Source organism: Syzygium oleosum, unplaced genomic scaffold, assembly GCF_021117445.2.
Source record: "Syzygium oleosum isolate NSW1041296 unplaced genomic scaffold, Sole_v2.1 Sole_v2.22, whole genome shotgun sequence".
Taxonomy (NCBI): domain Eukaryota; kingdom Viridiplantae; phylum Streptophyta; class Magnoliopsida; order Myrtales; family Myrtaceae; genus Syzygium; species Syzygium oleosum.
Window position 1 is genome coordinate 875657 of NW_026607506.1, and position 24866 is coordinate 900522.

General features: G+C 40.9%; 2 protein-coding genes across 2 annotated transcripts; both read right to left on the bottom strand.

The window, feature by feature from the left end:
• Positions 1-690: 690 nt before the first annotated feature.
• Positions 691-2976, bottom strand: LOC115675830 (patatin-like protein 2). Its single transcript, XM_056321250.1, has 7 exons — positions 2699-2976; positions 2404-2585; positions 2118-2304; positions 1835-1996; positions 1449-1751; positions 1132-1304; positions 691-1030 (listed from the first exon to the last, which is right to left on the bottom strand). Exons 1-7 carry the CDS (start codon positions 2831-2833, stop codon positions 943-945), a joined length of 1230 nt encoding a protein of 409 aa, XP_056177225.1. The 5' UTR covers positions 2834-2976; the 3' UTR covers positions 691-942.
• A 3354-nt stretch (positions 2977-6330) lies between these two features.
• LOC115675827 (patatin-like protein 2) lies at positions 6331-8900 on the bottom strand. The gene is made up of 7 exons (XM_030598610.2): positions 8629-8900; positions 8058-8239; positions 7778-7964; positions 7498-7659; positions 7057-7356; positions 6757-6932; positions 6331-6647 (listed from the first exon to the last, which is right to left on the bottom strand). The coding sequence occupies exons 1-7, from the start codon at positions 8761-8763 to the stop codon at positions 6569-6571; spliced, it is 1221 nt and encodes a 406-aa protein (XP_030454470.1). The 5' UTR covers positions 8764-8900; the 3' UTR covers positions 6331-6568.
• Between the last annotated feature and the right edge of the window lie 15966 nt (positions 8901-24866).

A 24866-nucleotide genomic window follows, 5' to 3' on the forward strand; every position in this document is an offset into this window, starting at 1 on the left:
TGCTCTTGGCGCAATGTGACATATTATCTGGTTGGAGCGAAACCACATTCTATTCAGGAATCGTCACGTATTCATGCCGGCCCTCCGCAACCATCTCACTAAACTTGTAAGGGACAAAGGCTTGTCCATGAAGCCTGTTGTTGATAACGTCCGCAACAGAAGAATTCAGCAAAAATGGGGCATCTCCCCTTCCATTTTTGAGTAATCTTTTGATTACTTTGTAAGTAGTTTATAGGTCTCTATTTCTGTTGGCCATCTTTGTGGCCTTGGTGTTGCGCACTCATGCTTGTAGCCTCGGTTTTAGTCGCTACACCTTCGCACCTGTCGGGACACCTTTTGTGTCGCCTCAAGTGCGAGGTTTTTGTGTTTCGACTACTTTCTCTGTATGTCGCGCGTTGAAAAGTATATAAAATTCTTACCTTACCAAAAAAAAAACAGTGTATGGGTTAATCCTTACAAAAAAAAATAGTGTATGGGTTATTTTGTGTAATTGGAGGTTGTAAAATATTGAGAATATTTGAGTGAAGTTGTAATTTCCGTTATATCGCCTGATCTATGGTGGAATTTTATGTTGCTCTCTCCGTGAAGTAGGGCACATTGACTGAGTCAATTTATAGTGTTTGATTTATTTCCTCGTTCCATTCATCATTGTCTGTTAACTTGTTCTTCACAACATATCCAGCCACAGGATAAGGTAATTGAGATTATTATTCACAATTCGATCGTGTTTTACAAGCTCAGACTAGCCATATAATACATAAAAAACAATAATCAGGAAGAATTAGATTAAAAGGTTACAACCAACGCAGCAATTTGGTGCTTGGAATTTATTCAGTAAGAATGGAAAGAATGAAAATAATCAAAGAATGGATGACTTGTTCCCCGAGAATCAATCTTCACGAACTGCAGTATGTTGTTTGAACAAATTGCGGCATTCCATGACTAGGACTGTTCCCAATTTGTGAAATTATGTCCATGAGGCGACCTGGCAAGACGAAGTTGTCTCTCATTTGACAGCAGTTTTGCAAACCTGAGAGAAAACAAGTGCATTTAGTAACCTGAACTATGCGCATAACCCCTAAACTTTTTAAGTGCACGAAGACTTAAGATATCGTCCAAATAGTTCGATACCTTTTAAGAGCCTCTTCATTAGTCTCCGGATTACAGGCTTCGTATCCGCCAGTCTCTAAGTTTGCCCTTGAAACCGGCTTCTTCAACAATGCTTCCCCGGTTCTGACTAAGTCGTTCAAATTTTTCTTTGTTGCAATATCCACTGAAGCTACTGCACCGCTTAACGTATCATCCTGCAAATTTCGTTTAAAGGCTAAGGTTAGCTTGCCGAATTAAGCTAGCTAGCAAATTAGTTTATCATCACTTCAAGGCCAATGTTTTGAAATGATATAATATGGCAACGAATCAGATAATTGGAAATGATAATGTATATATACCTGAATCCGGAGGTAGTTGGCCTCAAGATGTAGGGCTTGGAAGACTGCGGAGAGGTGGAAGTCGACCATATCTGCGCTCGCTTGCATGAACACATCGACCAATGGGCTCCCGCCGTTGCTGCTCAACCAGCCCAAGACTCCCCATTTGGCCGCTTCGCTTGCATTATACTTCCCCTCAACTTTTGCTGAACCGGTCCCGAGCGATATCACAAGAAACCTTCTATAGTCCATTGGCTTTATAGGGAAGAAATCTGAGCTTCCTCCCATGATCTCCTTCGTCACTTCTCCCATTGCAACCAATGTCTGTACATTGAACGATAAAGAGTTAGAATTAATAGTATTACCTTTTGTCAGGTCAGGTCTGTTAGGAAATAATTTTTTCATACAGGATTGTTTGCGGCGACGCCGCCATCTATGAGGTTGAATTCTCTCACTTTTCCTGTGGAGTCCTGGGTTTCAAAATAATGAGCTGGGAGATAAGTTGGTGCTGCAGAGGTTGAAATGCATATGTCTGAGAGCAAGGCATTTATGCTTGGCTTTTTCTTGACCTGGTCATGATCAATTAACCCACAAAAGCAACATGTTCAGTGATTTTTCTGTATATCATTATTTGGACAATATCAAAAAGAAAGAATGGATTATATTTCAAGGACTGAAAAAAGGACAAACCTCATAGCTAGAAAAGATGGTCGGCTGGAGATGCTTGATGTCGAACGTTGGGATCACCACATTTGTCAATGTATGGTGCAATCTTGCGTTTCCGAGTTTCCCTTTGACGAGCTTATGAAGGTATTTTCCATCATATTTTGGTCCAGTCACCGTCTTAATCATGTTCGTAGCAGGAGCAAATGGGCAACTGTGGTTTTCAAGAGATATAATGTTAGTACACAGCCATTTGAGGAACAAATAGTTATACCAGTATGGCCTAGAGAAATGATGAGTTAGCTTGGCTAACCTGTCTTGAGGGAAGATTTTAGGGCAATTATTAAGGTAAAAATCCTTAATATCTTTTGCAGCAAATAAGGGACGGTTATTTTCGTCGGGGCTAGTTAACATGGCAGTGACGAGACCACCTGTGCTTGTTCCGGAAATAACATCAAAATAATCTGCGAGTCTTGCGTCCTCACCATCTAGTTTCTGCACCAGTCCACAAAGCCATCAGAAGTTGCAAGGGGCATGCACGGGTAAAACCTTATAATTGAAACTTGTTCTTCCTGCATTAAAAAGATAGAAAACTGATTTATAACAACCTGAAGCTCAGACTCTAAGAAGGCGAGGATTGTTCCGGGGATAAGCCCTCTTATCCCTCCGCCGTCAATACTGAGAATGGTAATGAGGTTTCCATAAGTTGGAGGCTGGAGCGGCAAACTCTTTGACCTTTCCATAGATATGGCGGACTCTTTTTTTCTTTTTTTGTCTCTGTGAGAGAGAGAGAGAGAGAGAGAGAGAGAGAGAGAGAGAGAGAGAGAGAGAGAGAGAGGGGCTTGAGGAGAGAGATCGAACTTCAAATGTGTTGAGTGAGAGCTCTTTGGCCTAAGTCTTGGATAAGATGCGAGAATTTATAGGTTGGGTTTCATTCAAACTTTGACCGAAATCCCACGTACGGTCTTGGTCGGAATTGTTTTAAGTTGACCGGAGTTTCTTCAATCCAAGAAACTGATTGAAAAGTCCAAATTTTATAGGGAAGCTGAACCGTAATGGCTAGCTGAGGATGAGAGGTCTTTCAAGTGAAGAATTGTTGGTGAGACTTTCAACGCCTCGAGAGAGACCTGTAGGTTTGAATACTAAACTGAAAGGCACGGGGGCCATTGTGGGAGCAGGAAAACCCTACTTTCTCATGCACGAACAGTATAATGCAGAATTTAGGTCAAAATATGTCACTATCAAATGGCTCATATGTACTCTTTTCTATTGATATCTTCTGTAATTCAAGCATTACATTAATAGCATTACACAAGATGATAAACCTAAAGGCGAAATGATCAAAGCACGCGTTGGCGGCCAGCTCAAGTAATTAGAATGGGAATGATATAGGTAGACTGGTCACTTTCTACGAAAGTAGCAATATTGATAATGTTATGCGCTGCATATAGAGAAATGTTATGATAAAACTTCATCTCAAAAAGTGGACGAAGACCCTACTTTCTCATGCACGAATAGTATAATGCAAAATTTAGGTCAAAATATGTCACTATCAAATGGCTTATATGTACTCTTTTCTATTGATATCTTATGTAATTCAATCATTACATTAATAGCATTACACAAGATGATAAACCTAAAGGCAAAATGATCAAAGCACGCGTTGGCGGCCAGCTCAAGTAATTAGAATGGGAATGATATAGGTAGACTAGAGGTTAGTTTCTACGAAAATAGCAATATTGACAATGTTATGCGCCGCATATAGAGAAATGTTATGATAAAACTTCGTCTCAAAGAGTGGACGGAGAGAGAGAGAGAGAGAGAGAGAGAGAGAGAGAGAGAGAGAGAGAGAGAGAGAGAGAGAGAGAGAGAGAGAGAGAGAGAGAGAGAGAGAGAGAGAGAGAGAGAGAGAGAGAGAGAGAGAGAGAGAATTCACTCGGATTTGAAAGTATTGCTACTAAAGTATAAATCAATACATGGAGAGAGGCTTAATGTAATAGAAGATATATTGAAACCCCTTTTGACAAAAAAGAAAAACTAGCAAAAATGGCTCACCGAAACACCGTAATTTAATGATGCGGGAAAACCTTTCTTTAGAACATGTTCATTGTGAAAGTAAAGCACTTTGAAAGAAAATATGGTGCTTCCATAAATCTTCCTTTTGAGTTTAATCTAATAGGGTAGTTAATACAAAGTATTGAAAGAAAGCAAAGATATCCAAAAGCTGTTCTCAATTGTGCGCATGCCATTCTTCAATGGGAAAAGTACCAAAAAAGTCCAAAACCTATTGCACGGGTATCAATTCAGTAATAAACATTTCAATCGCATCAATTTAGTCCTAAACTTTTTTTTTCTTTTTCTCTTTTCTTTTTTCTCTTTCTTCTTTTTCCTTGCCCGCCGGCCGACCATCGCTTGCCACAGGTTGGTTTGGGCAAGGGCCTTTGTGCCCTCACTAGTGGCACGGCCCTCAGGCGAGGTTGTTGGGCGAGGGCGTCGGGCCCTTGCCTAGATCCAGGCGAGGGCCGAAACTTACGCGGCTTAAGTATAATAAAAACGATGTTATTTTGATTGAAAAATAATTTTACGGAACTTTGAAGGAGGATAAACGTGTCACACAGGTGCAAGTTTGAAATTTTTTGTGTCACAAAAAAAAGTTTAGGATAAATGTATCACAATAAGCATGGTTTAGATTTTTTGGTGGCTTTTTCCCTATAAATAAAGAGAAGGTTCTATATACATGTCCATGCTTTGATCTCCGGCCTATCATTCCCATGGTGCTACAATGAAGCACACGAAACCCTAACTTAAATCGCAGTTCTTGCTCTATCGTTTTTGACTGGTAAAGCTCATCTCTTCCCAGTGCGGCATGTTTTTTAGGGTTTATAAAATAACAAAAGTGTATTGCACGACTCGCAGCTCCATATCTGTGTTTTCTTTTTCCTGCATATAATTTTGGGTAGAAGGAGAAATGAGATGCCAAAGAAAGCAGCCACAGAAGATTGAAGTGACAGGTCAGATCTATCACTTTGAAAACGTTTAGGATTGATCTTCAAGAAGCGAGAGGGTCAATTGAAGGGTATTGTGTAAATTATTCATTATAATATATTTGCCATATCCACCAGTCTTCTGAGTTCAGCAGGGGCATGACTGTGCATACTTGCGCGTGGTGATCCCATGTGGAGGCTCGATGGGGAAAACTCTCTGAATGTACCTCTAAGGCAATTCAAAGATGGTTGGGCGTTGAATGGTAAAAAGCAATTAAATGCTATTGATAATTGAAGGCAATGAACGTGCCAAGTTTCTTTTGTTAAATCCACGAACCATTGGTCCGCTTGCAATGGGGAATGTATCTCTTGTTTTGGAGAAGTTAGTAAGTGGGTCACGAGGAATGGGGATAGCACTTCTTACAATTGGGTCTAGGTTGTTTATGCATGGCACAACGATATGTGAGGTTTCCCATGGTTCAGTCCAACAATGATGTGTCTTTCGATGGCTAGAGACCGAATGGAAAATACTACTTTCTTCATTCTTGTGGCTCACATCGAGATTACATTTGAGGCTCGTGTGGTAGGTAACCCTGATTTTTTGATTCTAAAAGTCTCCTAGAATTGTGATGCTGGTGTGCTTTCTTTTGAAGACCACATTCCAACCATCATGTGTCTTTTGGTATATATTGAAGCAAAAGTTAAGATATTGTGGTATAAGAACTAGTGAGAAATAGAATGGAGCTTGAAAAAGATGACATGTACTCCGCTTGTTTTCTTCACTTCAATTATCTTCATAATGGACATTAGCCAGTATGTTAGTTTATATAATTCTTGTTAGAGTTGCAAATATCTCAGCTGCTTGTCTTGTCTTGTTTGTCTTATATAGCTGTACATGCTTCATTCGGATGGCTTTGTTCTAGTTTTCCTTTTTTAGTTCCGCAGCCAATGGGTAATTATTAACTTCATTATCCTAATTTCCTAACATGAAAAAATAAGTTTAACTAGAGTTATTTTTTTTTAGATAGATTAGCATTTCTCAGTTGTTTGGTCATACTTTTGGACTTATGTTAAAAAGACCAATTTATCATAGTCGCATATTGACCGGAAAACGTGTAAAATCACAAAAGCACATCTTCCCATGTCAATTAAGTTTATAGCTGATGTGCCATTTTCTATACGACAAGATGGAAGATGTGAATTAATGCACCTGTCTATGACTCTGACCACAACAAAATAATTACAATAAGAAATCGTGGCGGTAATGAGAATTTTATTCCATAGAGAATTAGCTTACAATCATTCGTGTCTAACGACTGATCAAACAATAGAAAAAGAATTGCAGAAAATCTTAGTCCTATCCCCCAAAGGGTTTATTCAAGAATAAAAGAATCTTTAAGGAATTTTTTTTAAAAAGACATATACTTTGTCCCCGTCTCGAAATTACAAATCCACAAAATTATGCAAGAAGATCGCTAGCCCTCTCGATTATAATCACTTCGGTGTATTGGCATGTCCATGAGGCGACCTTGCGAGGCGAAGCTGTCTCTCTTGGGAGAGTAATTTAGCAAACCTGCAGTATATGTCAAAGGAAGCTATATTAGTCAAACCAACCTAAAAATGCAAAAAGTAATGAATCATGAATTCCCGAATTAATTATTTGTGATTTCTAATGCACGTACCTTATCAAAGCCTCTTCGTTGGTCTCTTGGTTGGACGTGGGCTCGCACACCCCGGTCTCCAAATTAACCCTAGAGACCGGCTTCTTCAATAATGCCTCACCAGTTTTGACCAGGTCGTTCAGGTTCTTTTTCGTGGCCACATCCACTGATGATAAAACACCACTCAATGTATCATCCTGAAAAATCAAGCCATAAAGAGGCAATGATCAGCACAAAACAGGCCTATGTGTGACGATATTTTGTGGAAATAATCTTCGTCCGGGAATCTTTCACGCGAATATCTGTAGATATTAGATATACCTGTATCCTAAGATAATTGTCGTGGAGTTGTAGGGCTTGAAACACAGCGGAGAGATGGTAGTCGACCATGTCTGCGCTGGCTTGACTGAAGACGTCGATCAATGGCGAACCGCCGCTGGTCAACCAACCCAGCACTCCCCACTTGGCTGCTTCATGTGCAGTGTATTTCCCCTCAGTCTTCCTTGTTCCTGTCCCGAGTGAGATCACCAAGAACCTCCGGTAATCCATTGGTTTTATAGGGAAGAAGTCTGAACTTCCTCCAATAATTGCCTTGGTCACCTCTCCCATCGCAACCAATGTCTACACAATGGGTATATCACATATAATTAGTTATTGTCAAACGTTATTTAAAAACAAACTCTCAATATTCAAGTACGATGTCATGGGAGGAAATTCATGTTTAAGATTTCATATACGAGGAGGCCTATATGATTATATTACCGGATTATTTGCGGCTACGCCACCATCGATGAGGTTAAATTCTCTCACTTTGCCTGTGGAGTCCTTGGTTTCAAACTGATGGGCCGGGAGATAAGTTGGTGCGGCCGAGGTCGAAATGCATATGTCCGAGAGCAAGGCATCCACGCTCGGATCTTTCTTCACCTGGCGACAATTTGACGAGAATAATGTTGATAATCCTTGTAAGAGTTTATTGTCTACATATCCTCAAAACCCTAGAGCTATACTTAAATTTCAAGAAGATGATGAAGAGATGAATGACCTGATAGCTAGAGAAAATAGTTGGCTGAAGGCTCTTGATGTCGAACGTCGGTATCACGACGTTTGTCAATGTTTGGTGCAATCTTTTGTCTCCAAGCTCCTCCCTCACGACATTGTGAAGGTATTTTCCATCGTATTTGGGTCCCGCCATGGCTTTGATCATCTTCGTAACCGGTGTGAAAGGGCAACTGCAAAGTTTTAGGGACATTTATTAATTTCGATAAGTTAAGAGATAATCAAACCATAAGAGAGATTAGCAACTCCTTTATGTATTTTCTTACCTGTCTTGGGGAAAGATTTTAGGGCAGTGATTGAGGTAGAAGTCTTTGATGTCTTTTGCGGCGAATACAGGGCGATTGTTTTCATTGGGAGTGGTTAGCATGGCAGTAACGAGGCCGCCGGTGCTTGTTCCAGAAATAACGTCGAAGTAGTCCGCGATTCTTGCGTCTTCGCCGTCTAGTTTCTGCAAAATTCGTAAAACATATTTAGATCGAGATTGGTGTATCAAATATAAGTTACATAAAGATTGGTTGCATGTATTTTATATATATACAGAAAACAGTCTTATCCTTTTAAAGTTTGCTTAGGACATGCATGCATAAAACCTTTTACATGCACGCATGCATTACGAGAACTACATGCCAATCGTCTAGGTTTATATAAATCTAATGAAAATTGTTTTGCTCACTAAAATTGATATATATATATATATATATATATATATATATATTTATGTTAACAAAATCTCTATGCACAAATTTGTAAAGGTTGTGAAGAATGCTAATATGCTAATAAGATTGGTGAAATATATTGATAACAGATGCGACAAAAAGTTCTATACAGCGTGCTCACCTGAAGCTCCAACTCTAGAAAATTAAGAATGGTTCCAGGGATAAGCCCTCTTATCCCACCACCATCGATGCTCAGAATGGTGATCGAATTTCCATAAGTTGGAGGCTGAAGGGGTAAACTCATTGCTCTTTCCATTTGCAAGTCGAGTTGAATGAAACGGAAGGAAAGAAAGTACTAACAAGTATGTGATCTTGGTGCCTTTGAGAGTTGTCAGAGAGGGAAAAGAGGAAATGTTTTGAACAAGTGTATTAAGTTTGGAGAAAGAGCTAGTTTGCTTGATGGCTTTACAATGCATGAGCCATGCATATTTATAGTCTCTCATTCCCCCACCTTTTTCACTGTGTTTCACGAAACGCTACGATTCAAAGTTGACCGGAATCGTATGAAGTTGCTTGGAATTGGTTAAGTTGGACCCTACATTCTTCACGCATGGAGATCATGTTGAAAAGTCCAAATTCAAAGGGCTTCGTCAACATTGTAATTGAATGGCTTTCGGTGAGCATCGCAATTAGGTCATTCTTTGAGCAGTCTTCAGTCACATGCATTCAGAGAATTTCTGGTGAGACTTTTAGGAGACTCGTAGGTTTGAACACAGCTTGAGAGCCGTATAGTAGAGTAAACTTGTACTTGGCCATGATAGTGACTAGCGATCGACCAGTCATGTGTCATAAGACTCATAACCAAGGGCTCAATTTAGATTAATTTTTTTACGCTATCTAAATAACTTGTTCTTGGGGTTAGCTTTGTCTTCTTCACAAGATTAAATGGACGCTGCATGCACAATGTTTGGTGCATTGCTCAAATGGACCACACGGTAAGACAATTCTAACTACAATTTTAATTTAATCAAAGGTTCGCAAAAGGCGGCGAATCTGCAGTTGTTTCGACAAAGGCCCCGGACCATTCATGAGTTCAATTCACCCATCTGAATTGGGAAACCATCAGAGATCGATTGATAAAGGCGGCATTGAAATGGTTTGCCATTGAAATTTCAAGAGGTGAGAACTGGTCAGCCCCAATCAAATTGCGAGCCAAGAATTCAAATTTCCGTAAACATTAAAGATGAGAGGGAAATCAAGAGAAGAGGCATTGAATTTTATTTTCGATTAGTTTGTCTCCATATTGTAGTAATAACTGTTAGGAAATAATAATAAGGGATATGTATACTAGAAGTCCTAAAACTTGTCATAAAAGTGCAATTGAGTCCTAAAACTTTCAAAAAGTGCAAACAAGTTCTAAAACTTATCACGAAAGTGCACTTGAGTCCTAAAACTTTCAAAAAGTACAAATAAGTCCTAAAACTTGTCACAAAAGTGCAAATAAATCCTAAAACTTGTCACAAAAGTGCAAACAAGTCTTAAAACTTTCAAAAAGTACAATCAATGGAAGGACTTGATTAAACCAATTTGAGAAGTTTTAGGACTTGTTTGCACTTTCGTGATAAGTTTTAGGACTTGTTTGCACTTTTTGAAAGTTTTAGGACTCAATTGCACTTTCATGATAAGTTTTAGGACTTTGAATGCACTTATCCCTAATAATAAGGGTAAAACAGTCAGAAGTTATTTTATATCGAGAGGGTTACACATATATATTACATGTATTCTTGTAATCCTTTGATTGAGATAATACAATACGTATATTTCTCTCTCTCTCAACATGGTATCAGAGCACACCGTATTCTTTCTTCAACCACCGTAGTCTTCAACCCCACCACCACCATAGCCCACCGTATTCTTTCTTCGGCCACCGTTGTCTTCAACCTCACCACCACCATAGCCCACTGTCGCCGTTCACCATCACCGTCGTGGACCCACCAAACCCTCACGGTGACCACCAAATTCAGATCTGTCCACCACCGTTGTCGTCCACTCACCAGATCCAGATCTGCTCAGATCTGGCCAGAAGCACCGATCGCCCCTCACCGGCACCTGTTCTCGTCGTCGCCAACCCTCATCATCGTCTCTCGTCGGCGTCGACTCTCACTGGCGTCTGCTCTCCAGATCTGACTAGACGCATCGCTCGCCGAAGCCCATCTAGCGACTGCTTCTCACGGGCGCAGCGGAATTGGTATTTACTCAACCCTCTCCCATGTTCGAAGTGATTCACATCCCATTGTTCGGTTCTGCTAGGGTTTCGTATGTCTTGAGGAGTGGGAGGCGACCTCAGTTCGTTCGGTTCTGCTAGGGTTTCTTCCGAAAAAAAAAAAAATTCGAACTGAGGTCATCAGAGGATGTTGTCCAGTGTACTTATGTGGCTTCTCATTGCCGTATATTGATACTTGAAGTGCTGGTCGGTGTATGCCTGGAAGGTTGGATGGTTTTCCGTGATTCTTTGATACCGAATATATGATTTTATGGCCTCTCAGTACAGTTTCTTGACTCCGTGGTGAACCGATTGAACCCTCATTTGTGTTTGTTATTTTGTGGCTGATTGCACAACTGAAGTTAAGTGCTTGATTATTGTGACATTACTATTGGGTTCAATCATATCGTGTGTTCAATCTGTTCGACTAATTGCATTATTGGAGTTCAGTGGAGTTAATACTGATGGCTTCGGCTTCTGGATCATCTACTGGTCTTACACATTTTCAATTGACATCTGTCAAGCTGGATGGAACTAATTATCCATCGTGGTCTAAAGCTGTAGAAGTTTATCTTACCGCCACTAGACAGAATGATTATCTTACGTCTACAATCCCCTCGGATAAGAGTAAGATAGATGATTGGGTTGCAAGAGATGCGATGATCCGTATACTGTTATGGAATAGTATGGATCCTAAGATTAGCCCTCACTTCATTCAGTGTATTTCTGCTAAGGAAGTTTGGGAGAAATGTGCTTTACTTTATTCTGGCCAGAACAATATGATACGAGTGTGTGACACATGAGAGGCTCTATTTGATCTTCAGCGTGGAGATCAATCTCTATCTGAATATTATGCTCGTTTCACTACACTTTGCCACCAACTAGATGCTTATCTTCCAGCTTCAACTGATCCAAATGTTTTAGTCAAATGCCAGGAGGATCTTTGAGTGATACTATTTCTTAAATCACTAGGGCCTGAATATTCTTCCCTTCGTCAGCAGATTACATCTGAAAGCTCCCTTCCTACAGTTGATGAGGTTTTCTCCCGAGCCCTTTGTTCGACACCTACTGCTAAGATCTCAAGTACAACTCTAGAGACAAGTGCCATGATCTCTCATGGCTCTAGTGGACGTGGAGCTCGTGATCGTGGTTATCGGGGTCATGGACGTGGATCTATTCAGAGTGGAAGTCGTGGGAGTCGTGATAGAAGTATTGGTAGCCGTGGCTCTCGTTATTGTAATCATTGTCGGAGGGCTAGACATACAGAAGCTTACTGCTACACGCTTCATCCGAGCTTCGACCTACACTTGCTGCATTTGCTTTGAAGTGGACGATTCTTCCTCATTAGCTCAACCGGATCCTACTACGTGCGTAATACAAGAGATTCGGTTACATTGACACGTGCTGAATATGAGGCTTGGATTCGCTCCCAACAGGTGACAGGACCTTCAGCTCCCACTGCAACTCTGGCACATAGCTCAAAAGGTAGTTCATCATGTTTACTTTCTACCCTGTCGGACTCTTGGATTATAGATTCTGGAGCTACTCATCATATAGCTGGTAACTCTACATTATTGTCTTCGTTACATTCCACACCTCCTGGGGTGTCCAACTCTGCTACATTAGCTGATGGTTCCATTTCCCAAGTTACTGGTACTGGAGACGCACATTTGAGTCCTTCCCTTTCCTTATCATCTGTCCTTCATCTCAAATCTCCATATAATTTGATTTCTGTTAGTTCACTAACGAAGGAACTAAATTGTTCCGTAACCTTTTCTGCTTCTCATTGTGTCTTTCAGGATCTGAGGACTGGACAGATGATTGGTGGGGGACATGAATCAAATGGCCTATACTATCTAGACGGTAAAAGAACACTACAAGTGCCATAACTTGTGTACGGCGCTCACTTTGGTGCCACAAGTTTTTTTTGGATCACTTTAGTGCTAAAATTTTTGAAAAACGATCACTTAAGTGCTTAAATTTTTGAAAAACGATCACTTAAGTGCCAACTCCGGTGCCGTACACAATTTTTCGCCGGAAATCCGACGTGGCATTTTTTTTATTAATTTCTGAAGCTGACGTGGCTCGCCGGAAATTGGCACTTAAGTGATCGTTTTTCAAAAATTTTAGCACTTAAATGATCGTTTTTAAAAAAATTTAGCACTTAAGTGATCGTTTTTCAAAAATTTTAGCACTGAAGTGATCCAAAAAAAACTTATGACACTTAAATGATCGTTTTTCCTCCGACTTGGCACCAAAGTGATCCGAAAAAAAGTTATGGCACCAAAGTGATCTCCGTACACAAGTTATGGCACTTATAGTGTCCTTTTGCCCTATCTAGACAAGAAGGTGATAGCTGCAGCAGCTATGAAGCGCACATCCACTGATGTGTATCGGATGCATTGTCGTGCTGGTCATCCACCACCGAACATTCTTCGACGATTGTTTCCTGAGTCTGAGTCTGTGAGTACTTTTGAGTGTGAAGCTTGTCAGTTTGGAAAACACCATAGAGTTTCTTTTCCTTCTCGCTTTCAGAGTCGTGTGTCTAGTCCCTTTGAGCTAGTTCACTCAGATGTATGGGTTCCGTGTCGTGTTTCTGATACATCTGGTTTCCGATATTTTGTTACATTCGTGGATGATTTTTCTCGAATGACTTGGTTGTTCTTAATAAAAGATCGTACTGAGATTTTTTATTGCTTTCGTCGATTCTACTTTGAGGTGTTGAATCAATATAATACTTCTGTCAAAACTCTATGGTCCGATAATGCAAAAGAGTATCTTGCTGTTGCCTCTGGTTTTCAACCTTTTCTTGATTCTCATGGCATTATTCATCAAACTTCCTGTTCATATACACCACAACAAAATGGTGTTGCTGAACGTAAAAATCGTCATCTTCTTGATGTTGCTCGTTGTCTTATGTTTCACATGCATCTACCGAAAACCTTTTGGGGCCATGCTGTCCTTACAGCCTGCTTCTTAATTAATCGACTTCCAACTTCTATTCTTCAGGGGGAGACACCTTTTTCTATTTTACATCCAAATCGTCCTCCCTTTGCATTACCTCTACGTGTCTTTGGTTGTGTTTGTTTCGTCCATTCTTTGACTCCAAGTTTTGATAAGCTGGACCCTCGTGCTAAAAAATGTGTCTTTGTTGGGTATTCTCGAACTCAGAAGGGTTATAAATGTTACAATCCTACTAGTCGTCGTGTGATTGTATCAGCAGATGTGACATTTTTTGAAGACCAGCCATACTTTACTACTCAAACGGTCCCTACAGTACCCCCTGACGATGTCGAGCGTGTCTTACCAACTCTTCCACCTATCTCACTTCCTCCGGCATCGTCAACAGGATTTTAGTTTGCTGATCGCACTTACCATAGACGAGGAACAACTCCCACTACAGTAGTACAACCATCACTTGATTCATTTGTTCCCTCATCGGTTGCTGTGCCATCCTCTGATCCCGATCCTGATCCACCCATTGCTACCCGAAATGGTACGCGTTCTTGTGTTGGACGTCCTGTGGATCGTTATACACTCTACTCTGGTTTGTCTGATTGTCTTCGTACTCGTCATCCTATTACCAATTTTATGTCATATGATCGTTTATCTCCCACCTTCTCTACCTTTGTCTCGTCCTTGTCCTCTGTTTTTGTGCCTAGCAGTGTTACTAAAGCTTTTGTTCATCCTGGTTGGCGACAAGCCATGGAGGATGAAATGAAGGTACTCATTGAGAATCACACTTGGGAGCTTACTACCTTACCTGCGGGGAAACAACCTGTTGGTTGCCGTTGGGTTTTCACTATTAAGGTCCACCCTGATGGCACCATAGATCGATTGAAGGCATGGTTGGTCGCCAAAGGATATACTCAAACATATGGTGTTGATTATGATGACACCTTTTCCCCTGTAGCCAAAATTCCATCTGTTTGTGTCTTTATTTCTCTGGTAGCGCGTTTTGGATGGTTTCTTCATCAATTAGATATTAAAAATGCGTTCTTACATGGTGATTTGGCTGAAGAGGTGTATATGGAGCAACCACCGGGATTTGTTGCTCAGGGGGAGAATCTGTTATGTCACTTGCATAAGGCTTTGTATGGACTCAAGCAATCTCCTCGTGCTTGGTTTGGGAAGTTCAGTGATGTTGTTATCAAGTTTGGATTAAAGCGGTGTCAAGTAGATCATTCGGTCTTCAGTTCTGTCTCATCAGCTGGTTATATTCTTTTGGTGGTATATGTGGATGATATTATCATTACTGGTAGTGATTCAGATGGTATTCAACGACTCAATCAGTTTCTGCATACACAGTTCAGTACTAAGGATATGGGACGTTTGCGGTATTTCCTAGGTATCGAGGTTGCCTACTCACATACAGGTATCAACTTAACTCAGCAAAAATATGTTCTTGACATTCTTAATGAGGTTGGACTTATTGGAGCAAAACCGGTTGATACTCCTATGGAACCCAATGTGAAACTTGATGCAAAACATGGAGAACTGTTACATGACCCAGTGAAATATCGAAGAGTAGTTGGTAAGTTGAATTATCTTACTGTCACGAGACCCGACATATCCTTTGCTGTTAGTGTTGTTAGCCAATTCATGAGTTCTCCTCGGACTTAGCCAATTCATGAGTTCTCCTCGGACTACTCACTGGGATGTTGTGCTTCGAATTATCAAATACTTGAAAGGAGCGCAGTGTAAAGGACTAATTTTCAAGAATTATGGCCATCTGAATACCACAGGTTTCTCTGATGCAGATTGGGCTGGATGCCCTACTAGTAGAAGATCTACATCGGGTTATTGTGTTTTTCTTGGAGGTAATTTAATTGCATGGAAGAGCAAGAAATAACATGTGGTTTCTCGATCAAGTGCTGAAGCAGAATATAGAGCGATGGCACATGTGACAGGTGAATTGCTCTGGTTAAGGATGTTATTGTCAGAAATTGGGTTGTCAACATCAGAACCATTGATATTATATTGTGACAATCAATCAGCTATTCATATTGCAAATAATCCCGTCTTCCATGAGCGAACCAAGCACATTGAGGTTTATTGTCACTTTATACGAGAAAAAGTTCAGAAAGGAGAGATCACTCTTCAACATACAAGGACAGAGGATCAGTTTGCAGATATTTTTACCAAGTCTTTACGAGGGAATAGAGTGAATTTTTTATGTAACAAGTTGGGATTGTTTGATATCTACGTCCCAACTTGAGGGGAAGTGTTAGGAAATAATAATAAGGGTCAAACAGTTAAAAGTTATTTTACATCAAGAGGGTTACACATATATATTACATGTATTCTTGTAATCCTTTGATTGAGATAATACAATACGTATATTTCTCTCTCTCTCAACAATAACCATTAATTGTAGGATTTGCGGCTCATTGGTAAAAATATGTCGAAGTAAAAAAGATGGAACTATTCAAAACAATATGCGGGTATTCTTCTTTCTGGAAAATCCGCAACACATTTTTTTACAAGTACTTAAGGATAGTTGTCCGTAATTAATATTCACAATTTGTATCATTATGCTCTCATAATAAACTTTTTAAGATAAATTAAATTAATCTGCAGTGCGTAGTAACTAATAGCTAGTTTTCTTTTTTAATATGGACCTCAGATTAGGTGGACGAACGAACAACGAGTACACAAATTATCTCGTTATACTCATGGACACAGTATGATGCGAGACAAAGCCTAGTGTGCAACTCAAACATCAATGAAAACCCTAATTGATCCTCTCTTGTTATGACTTTTTGCCAAAGGAAAAGAGGAGAAACTTAGAAATACCAATTCCTCTTCAAATTTATTATTTCCTAACTCCCAAGCACACGGAATTAATCTTATTTAGAGCAGTAGTCATGATAGTGGAAAAAAATATTCAATATCTAAAGTCACCGACTGTACTTGTACTATGTATAGGTAATGCTTTATAAATAATATATAACCCATTGGTTTATATTATCACTGATTGGAGACGTAATAACAATTTAAATGATTTTGGCTAGATAAGTATCCCATTTAATTACTTCGGTGGATGACTTCTTTGATTCGACATGTATAATATTCACCTAACTTTGTTCATCATTTCATTGGGACGGATGACTTTTTTTTTTTTGGTAAGGAAAGGGATGGACGGACGGATGACTTTTCTCGATCTAAAACTCTAGAAAAGGCAAGTCGATCTCTTAGGTGAAAACTAAAAGATCAACCCACGGGTTCTAGGGTTTGGAAGATCTTTCCTCGCACTTTGGGAAAGCCGACTCTCCAGAACGATCTTCCCGGCTGAAGACAATGCTTTGAACAATAACTTTTCTTCATGTCTCCATGAATTTCTTCAATCTGATAAGTATTACTTCAATAACATAGAATTTTCTCACAATGCTTTATGTCATTTTAAGTTCTTCCTTTGTTTCTCAAAGTACAATAGAGAATCTTATCCTTTTCTTCAGATTCCGTAAGATGGGTAAGATTGTGAAAAAATCGGCAACATTGCGAGACTTTATTCCAGCACGTTAATTCACAAAATTAGCCTGTAAAAACTCAATTTGGGCCAGAATTAGTAAAGCTCAGCCTATATACCTTTAGTCCACAATTCCAAATACGACTTCGGATAAGAAAGAATGAGTTCTGTCATGATTTGAACTCCTAGACGTGGAAGTGCGTGTGTAAGTTGTGTTAGAAAAATCCCACATCGGATAAGTGGTGTGGTGTGGAGTAGTTAATATATCCAAGTTAGGTCGTAATTAATTGATTTAAGCTTTTGAGTGAAAGTTAGTACAACTGAATATGTCGATGGGTTCGGACTTGGGCTTCCTCTTGGCGATCTCTTCGGATGAAGATGTCAGGTTTCTGTTGTGCACTCCCATCACTAGATCTGGTAGCTTGATTGATGTGAAAATGGACTATAGAACTATGGCATAGTTTAAGCTTGTTGCAGTGAAGTTTTCTAGTTGTAGACCTATTTGTAGTATTTATAAGGATTTTGCTTAATTTATTTATGACTTACAATGAGAGGAATGATAATTTTAGCATTTTAATAGTTTGTCAGATTTTATGATTCGATTGTACAAATTCATTAGCGATCGTACTTAAAATAGTGTAACAACCTTACTGGTGGCTATAATGTGTGTCAGAGAGAACTTGAGGAGAGAGATCGAACTTTTAATGTGTTGAGTGAGAGCTGTTTGGACTTAGTCTTGGCCAAGATGCGAGTATTTATAGGTTGCGTTTCATTCAAATTTCGACCGAAATCCGACGTACGATCTTGCTCGGAATTGTTTTAAGTTGACCGGAGATTCTTCAATCCAAGAAACTGATTGAAAAGTTCAAATTTTGGAGGGAAGCTGAACCATGATGGCTAGCTAATGTTGAGAGGTCTTTCAAGTGAAGAATTGTTGGTGAGATTTCAACGCCACGAGAAAGACTTGTAGGTTTGAATAATAAACTGAAGGCACGGGGGCCATTTTGTGAGCAGAAAAACCCTAATTTCTCGTGAACGTACAGTAGAAAGGAGAATTTAGGTCACAATTGTCACTGTCACATGGCTTATATATACTCTTTTCTATTTCAATAATTACATTAATAGCATTACACAAGATGATAAACCTAAAGGCAAAAAGATCAAAGCACACGTTGGCGGGCAGCTCAAGTATTTAGAATGGGAATAATATAGGTAGACTGGAGGTCACTTTCTACGAAAGTAGCAATATTGACAATGTTATATGCCGCATACAGAGGAGTGTTATGATAAAACTTTGTCTCAAAAAGTGGGCGGAGAGAGAGAGAGTTCACTCAGATTTTAAAGTTGTCACGACCTAAATTTCTCAGGCTAATGGATTATTAAGTCTAAGCTTAACTCGGGCCCTCCCAAGCCCTACCAATTCGCAACTTAGGATTTAAGTTTTTAACATACAAAAGTTTTCATGCTTGGAGTCGCCACTAATCTGTTTGTGGTAGGTCGATTAGAAACCTAAATAAAACATAGGGAGATATGTTTTATTCCTTGGTTACGCTAGATCTAGTCTAACGCCCTTTCGGTACCTTTTCTTTTCAAAAATGTTTATGCAGGCAGTCTGGATCCATTTTATTACCTAATTACTAACATGTGAGGTGTTCATGCGGGTGCGCAAATCACCAATTTAACACCCAAGAAAGCAATAAATAGATTGCAAGATTAGGAGAATGACATACCTTAATGCAACGCAAGGATCTGCATTGTTAGTAGAAAATCATACAGACAATCCTAATATGATTTCTAATTAACAAAACAAGGCACTCAAGGTGTTCTTTAGGGTTTGCGCTTTATTAAAATGCAAACTAACCTATTTGCAATGACGTGCAAAAAATGACATGCGATTAATGCAACCTAGTATGCGAACTATATGTCATGCGACGACGTGACCTAATTCTAATGACGGACAACTGATTTATTTTTTGTATTTTTCTCATAAAATTCGGAATAAAAAAATGTCTAAATTAACATGCAATCTATCTTAATATGTCCTAAAGTGACTCATTTTTTTTGGGATTTTCATGGAAATTCGAAATCTAAATATCCTAAATAATCCGCAAAGATTAAAACAATTTCTAATTTAAACTAGGAAATATGCTACTCTAAATCCCAATTTAAATCAAATAATTATCTTACTCTCTTGGATATATTTAGGATTCTTTAAGCATGCAAACTTTTAATTTAAATTCTAACTAACATATTTTTGGATTTTCTTTATTTAAAAAAGAAAGCAATCAAATAAAGATAACAACCGCACTCAAACAATCCACGCAATCCGCAAGATTCTTCTTATCAAATTTGGATTAGGAAAAGAAATCAAACTAACGGTCATATCTATAGGGTTATAGATATCGACGGAAAGTTGATTGTTCGAATTTGGAAAGCAAATAAAATCTATTATCGTATCCAAGTGATTATGGATAAGATAACGATTTTTCATATCGCCGCGTATCGTACTTTAGGGACAAGGTCGGATAGTCGTCCAGATACGTTGTCAAATTAGGAAAAATTCCTAATTTTGAGTGTTTTAGAATATTGCATTTGGAGCAAACAATATCCCTAAGATTTAGCCATCCACCAAATATTCACAGAATATTCAAAATATTCAAACTAGGAATTTAAATATTTTGAAAATATACCGGATAGAGATCTTTACCTGATTTGCGTATTACTTTCCAAATTTGAATTGCCGAGATTGCGGGTCGGGACGGTGACCGATGGTGGGTGATCGACGGCGGACACGGTTCTCACGACGGTGACAATGGCTCACAGTGATTCGACGAGTTCGCAATGGCGGTTCGGCTAGGACCGTCGATGAGGGGCTCAACTGGCTGCGGTGACAAGGACAATGGCACCTTGGCTAGAGGTACAGTGCCATGGCAAGGACCGTCGATGGAGACTTCTCGGTGTCACGGTATCGGTGAGGTGCTCACAACGCGGCCAGCGAGAGCTTCAGATAACTCAGCTTGCCGCTTGAGTGAGATCACTTGACACACCGGGACGATCACCAACGAACCAGACCAGCGGAAAGCTTCAAGGACGCTCGTGGAATGTTGAGAACGCTGTAGGAAACAGAGACCGTCACGGCGAGAGCTACAACGAGAAATTGGACCAGCGAACAGCAAAGCAGCAACACCCCTTTGTCTTCACTTGATTTTTTTATTCACAGCCACTACTTCCTTTCTTTTCTTCGTGAATATCTCCCCTCCTTTGTCACTCTCAGCTTGGACCACTCAAGACAAAAACCACCGCTCGATCATGTCTAGTGTTGACTAGATTTTATTGCTTTGGCAGTGGGTCTTCAATGGCCGAATCTCTCGAACGATGGAAGCGTTGGCGCGGCGATGATGGATGGTTGCCAAGCACCAAAGGAACCACCGCGGGAGGACAGAACTTCTCTTCTTTTTCAGCCGTCAATCTCTCTCGCTCACGTTTTTCTCTCGTGCTCTTAGGAATTGTATTATGAGAATTATGAGAGCCCCCGATTAAGGAGTATAATCATATATTTATATCGCAACCCTAGGTTAATTGGCAGGGCTTTCAATACCTAATAGGCTTTGGCTTAGACTTCATCCTTTAATTTTCATTTAATTCCAAATGGCCTGAATTAATTTGGGCTTTTCTTTAATTAAACTTAATGGGTTGATTTAAGCTCAAATTAAGATAATCAAGGCCTTTTGGACTCATGATCTTCGCCCCCCGTCTTCCGAGCGAGACGAGCTTTGTTCGGTACTTGAGCTTGATTTATGCAATGGATTTTCAACTTACTCACTACCGCCGGTTCGATGTTGAATGCAATTAAACTATATGATCTTAAACTATATGCTATGCGATTTTGATATTTTTGTTTAGGGGTTAAAATTTAATCCCTAATTTTCTATGCAATTAATCACTAAATGATGTGCCAAAATTTAGGTGTCAACAAAAGTATTGCTCCTAAAGTATTAATACGTGGAGAGATGCTCAATGTATACAAGACATCAAAACCTCTTCCGACAAAGAACAAATCTAGCAATAATTACCCACCAAAATACCGTTATTCAATGATGCGGGAAACCCTTTCAATATTATATGTTTATTGTGAAAATAAAGCACTTTGAAAGAAAATATGATGCTTCTATAAATCTTCCTTTTAAGTTTTATCCGACTGTCTCGACCTCCCCGAACCGGCCCAGCCGCCTAAGGGGTTTGGCTAATGAATAACTAAGTTAAACCTAGCTCGAGCTCTCCCAAGCCCATACCAATTCGCGACTTAGGTTTAAGTTGTTAACATGCAAATCAATTTCGTCTAGGAGTCGCCACTAATCGATTCTTGGTGGGTCGATTAGACACCCAAGTAAAGCACGGGAGAAATACTTTACTCCTACGAACCAGAGATTCAATGGGTACGGGGACTTGATTACACTAATTGACTAATTAGAGCCCCTTCGGTACCTAATCTTGCTCAATTCACCACCTGACATGCTCACACTAATTGGGAGTCTCAAAATTCCAATCCTAACTAGGCCAAAGAAAGCAACAGTCAACGCCTAGACCTAACATGCATAATCAACTACGTGCGAGGTTAAATCAAACGCACAATTCGAAGTGTGTTAACCAAGCAATGTGCAATCAAACATGACACTAATCACACCATAGTCTAAATAAATTTTTTTTTTTTTTCGAAATTAAAAAAAATTTCGAAATTAAAAAAAAAATAAATAATTTTTTAATAATTTTTTTAATGTTTTTTTTAAAATAATTCTTAATATAAAAATAACATAAAATCGGATCCGGGTCGGATCTCCATTTTTTCGAAATTCAAAAAAAAAATAATTTTTTAATAATTTTTTTTAATGTTTTTTTTAAATAATTCTTAATATAAAAATAACATAAAATCGGATCCGGGTCGGATCTCCATTTTTTCGAAATTCAAAAAAAAAATAATTTTTTAATAATTTTTTTTAATGTTTTTTTTAAAATAATTCTTAATATAAAAATAACATAAAATCGGATCCGGGTCGGATCTCCACATCCGACCCGGATCTGGACCGACCCGGATCGGGACCGACTCGGGCGCGCCGGCCCGGGTCCACGACCGGACCGGGTTCATTTGTTGAGCCCGGTCTGGTAAATAAACAAATAAAGAAAGAAAAAGGGGCCCAGCCCGAAATTTTTTAGAAAAACAAAAGCCCAGCCCACTATAAATAAAGAAACTAACAACACTTCAGCCCAAATTCGGATTTTGGCCCACCCGCGAAAGGCCCAAGACCTAATAAAACACTAAAGCCCACACACTAAATAAAACCCTACCCGGTCAGACCCGCGACCCGACCCGGATTTGTGTTGCCCTACCCGATTCGCCCGCGCGTCTGACCCGGTTCGCGACCCGACTCGTGGCCGCCGCCCCGCGCCCCGGGACTCGCCTGCACACCGGCCACTGCTCCGACGTGGAGCGCACGTCCGGCCACCGCCTCACGCCGGCCGGTGTGGACACCGGCTTCCCCGAGCCCCGACCTCCGCGGCCGGGGTCACTAGTTCGGCAGCCGAGCCGACCAGCCGCGTCACCGCCGCGGCAACCGGCGACCGTCCGGGACTGTCCAAGCCTCGGCGAGAGGCTGAATAGTCACGGACTAGCCAGATCCCGGCAAGGGACTAGCTCTGCACGTCTTACCACGGTCACACCCGGACCGCCACGGCCACCGGCGGTACTCCGAGACCGTCTGACCTTCCCAACGGAGCAGCAGAACAGAGAAAAACCCAAAAAGTTTGGCTCGGGCAAAACGTCGAACAGTTGGCGTGCGTCACAAAAACGAGGGATTTCCGGCACAATCGGGGCTCCAACGCATCCGAAATTCACACACAACAAACCCAGGGAAGCAGGACCGAGCCCGAGGTGTCACCGGCCGGGACTCGCGCAAGCCGAACGGCCGCGAGCTCCGGCCAGTGACCCCCCAGAAAAACAGAGTACAAAGGAAAAAACAGGGGCGGCGGCCACAGTCCCTACCCGACTCGGCGGTGGCGAATGGAAGGCGACCGCGGTAGATCGGGCTACGCCCGCGCGCCTTGCACACCCACGAGCCGGGGTCCTCGGGAGACCGACCCCGAATCGAACCAAACCAAAACGAACCCGGCGAGTGCTCGGGACCGGACCTACCGTGAAAGGGGACTCGTCGGCCGCGGCTGAGGCGCGACGGTCACCGACCGGGGACCGTTCGCCTTCGATCTCGCACTCCGGACTCTCTCTCTTGCTAGCTCTCTCTGTCTCGGCTCTCCCTCTCTCCGGTCCCTTCGTCGATTTCTCTCTCTCTCTCGGCTTTAAGGGCGACCGGGGCGCGGAGCCGGTCGGCAGGCGCGCATGGCCCCTGCCACCGCCAGCCCGCACTGCCGGCCTGGCCTCGACCCGCGGATCACGCCGGGTGATCGCCCTGACTCCCCCCCCCCCGCGCCCTCGCTCTCGCTCTCGCTTCTCTCGTTCTCTCGCCTGCTTCCTCCCCCGTACCCTCCGAAACGTTGACTGGGGAGGGGGAGAATGAACAGACGTGGGCCGGGCCGAAGGAAAGAGGGCCGGCCCGCGTGGGAAAATGAAACAGGAGGAAAAGATAAAAAAAAGGGCCGCGTAAAAAGGACGAGGAAGAATGGGCCGACTGCAAATTTTTTTTTTTTTATATGTCCTAATAGACCATATTAATGCAAATGCGCCTAATGTCTATATGCCATGCAATTTAATGAAAATGTTTTTTGTTTAGTGGTTTAAAAATTAAACCCTAAAATTTTTTATAGGATAAAACCCTGAATAATTTAAGCGAAATTTAGATGTCAACAGCTGCCCCTCTTTGAAGGGGAGCTCGAAGAGGTTCATTTCAAAGATAAGAGATGCCTAAATTTTGTTGACAGAGGGCACGGGATGATGCAATGCAAGGAAAAGGAGAAAATAAAATAAAAAATAAACGAAAATCATAGTTTAAAGAAAAATGTGGTTTAAGGTTGGACCACAAACCTTTGAGAAAGAGTGGTTTAAGGTTGGACCACAAACCTTTGAAAAACGTGGTTTAAGGTTGGACCACAAACCTTTTGGAAAAACGTGGTTTAAGGTTGGACCACAAACCTTTTGGAAAGCGTGGTTTAAGGTTGGACCACAAACCTTTTGGAAAGCGTGGTTTAAGGTTGGACCACAAACCTTTTGGAAAAACGTGGTTTAAGGTTGGACCACAAACCTTTTGGAAAGCGTGGTTTAAGGTTGGACCACAAACCTTTGGAAGCGTGGTTTAAGGTTGGACCACAAACCTTTTGGAAAAACGTGGTTTAAGGCTGGACCACAAACCTTTTGGAAAGCGTGGTTTAAGGTTGGACCACAAACCTTTTGGAAAAACGTACCTAGGTGTACATACCTGTAGGTCAGATCGGATTGTCTACAGGCTCTCTGTCAGCGGGGCTTGAAAAGACCCAGACAATCAGGGGTCCTTATCCGAGGGTTTGATAGATCGCCTATTGTGTCCTTGCCAGTAGAGTCTTGGGAATTCATGAATGCTTGGATGTGTCTTAGCATTTCCGAGATCAGCCTGAAGGTTGGTGTTTGAGGAAACGTCACCTGTCTTACAGGATTAGTAATAACAGGTACATGTATTCATCTCGAAAATAGACGACCGGCACTCTC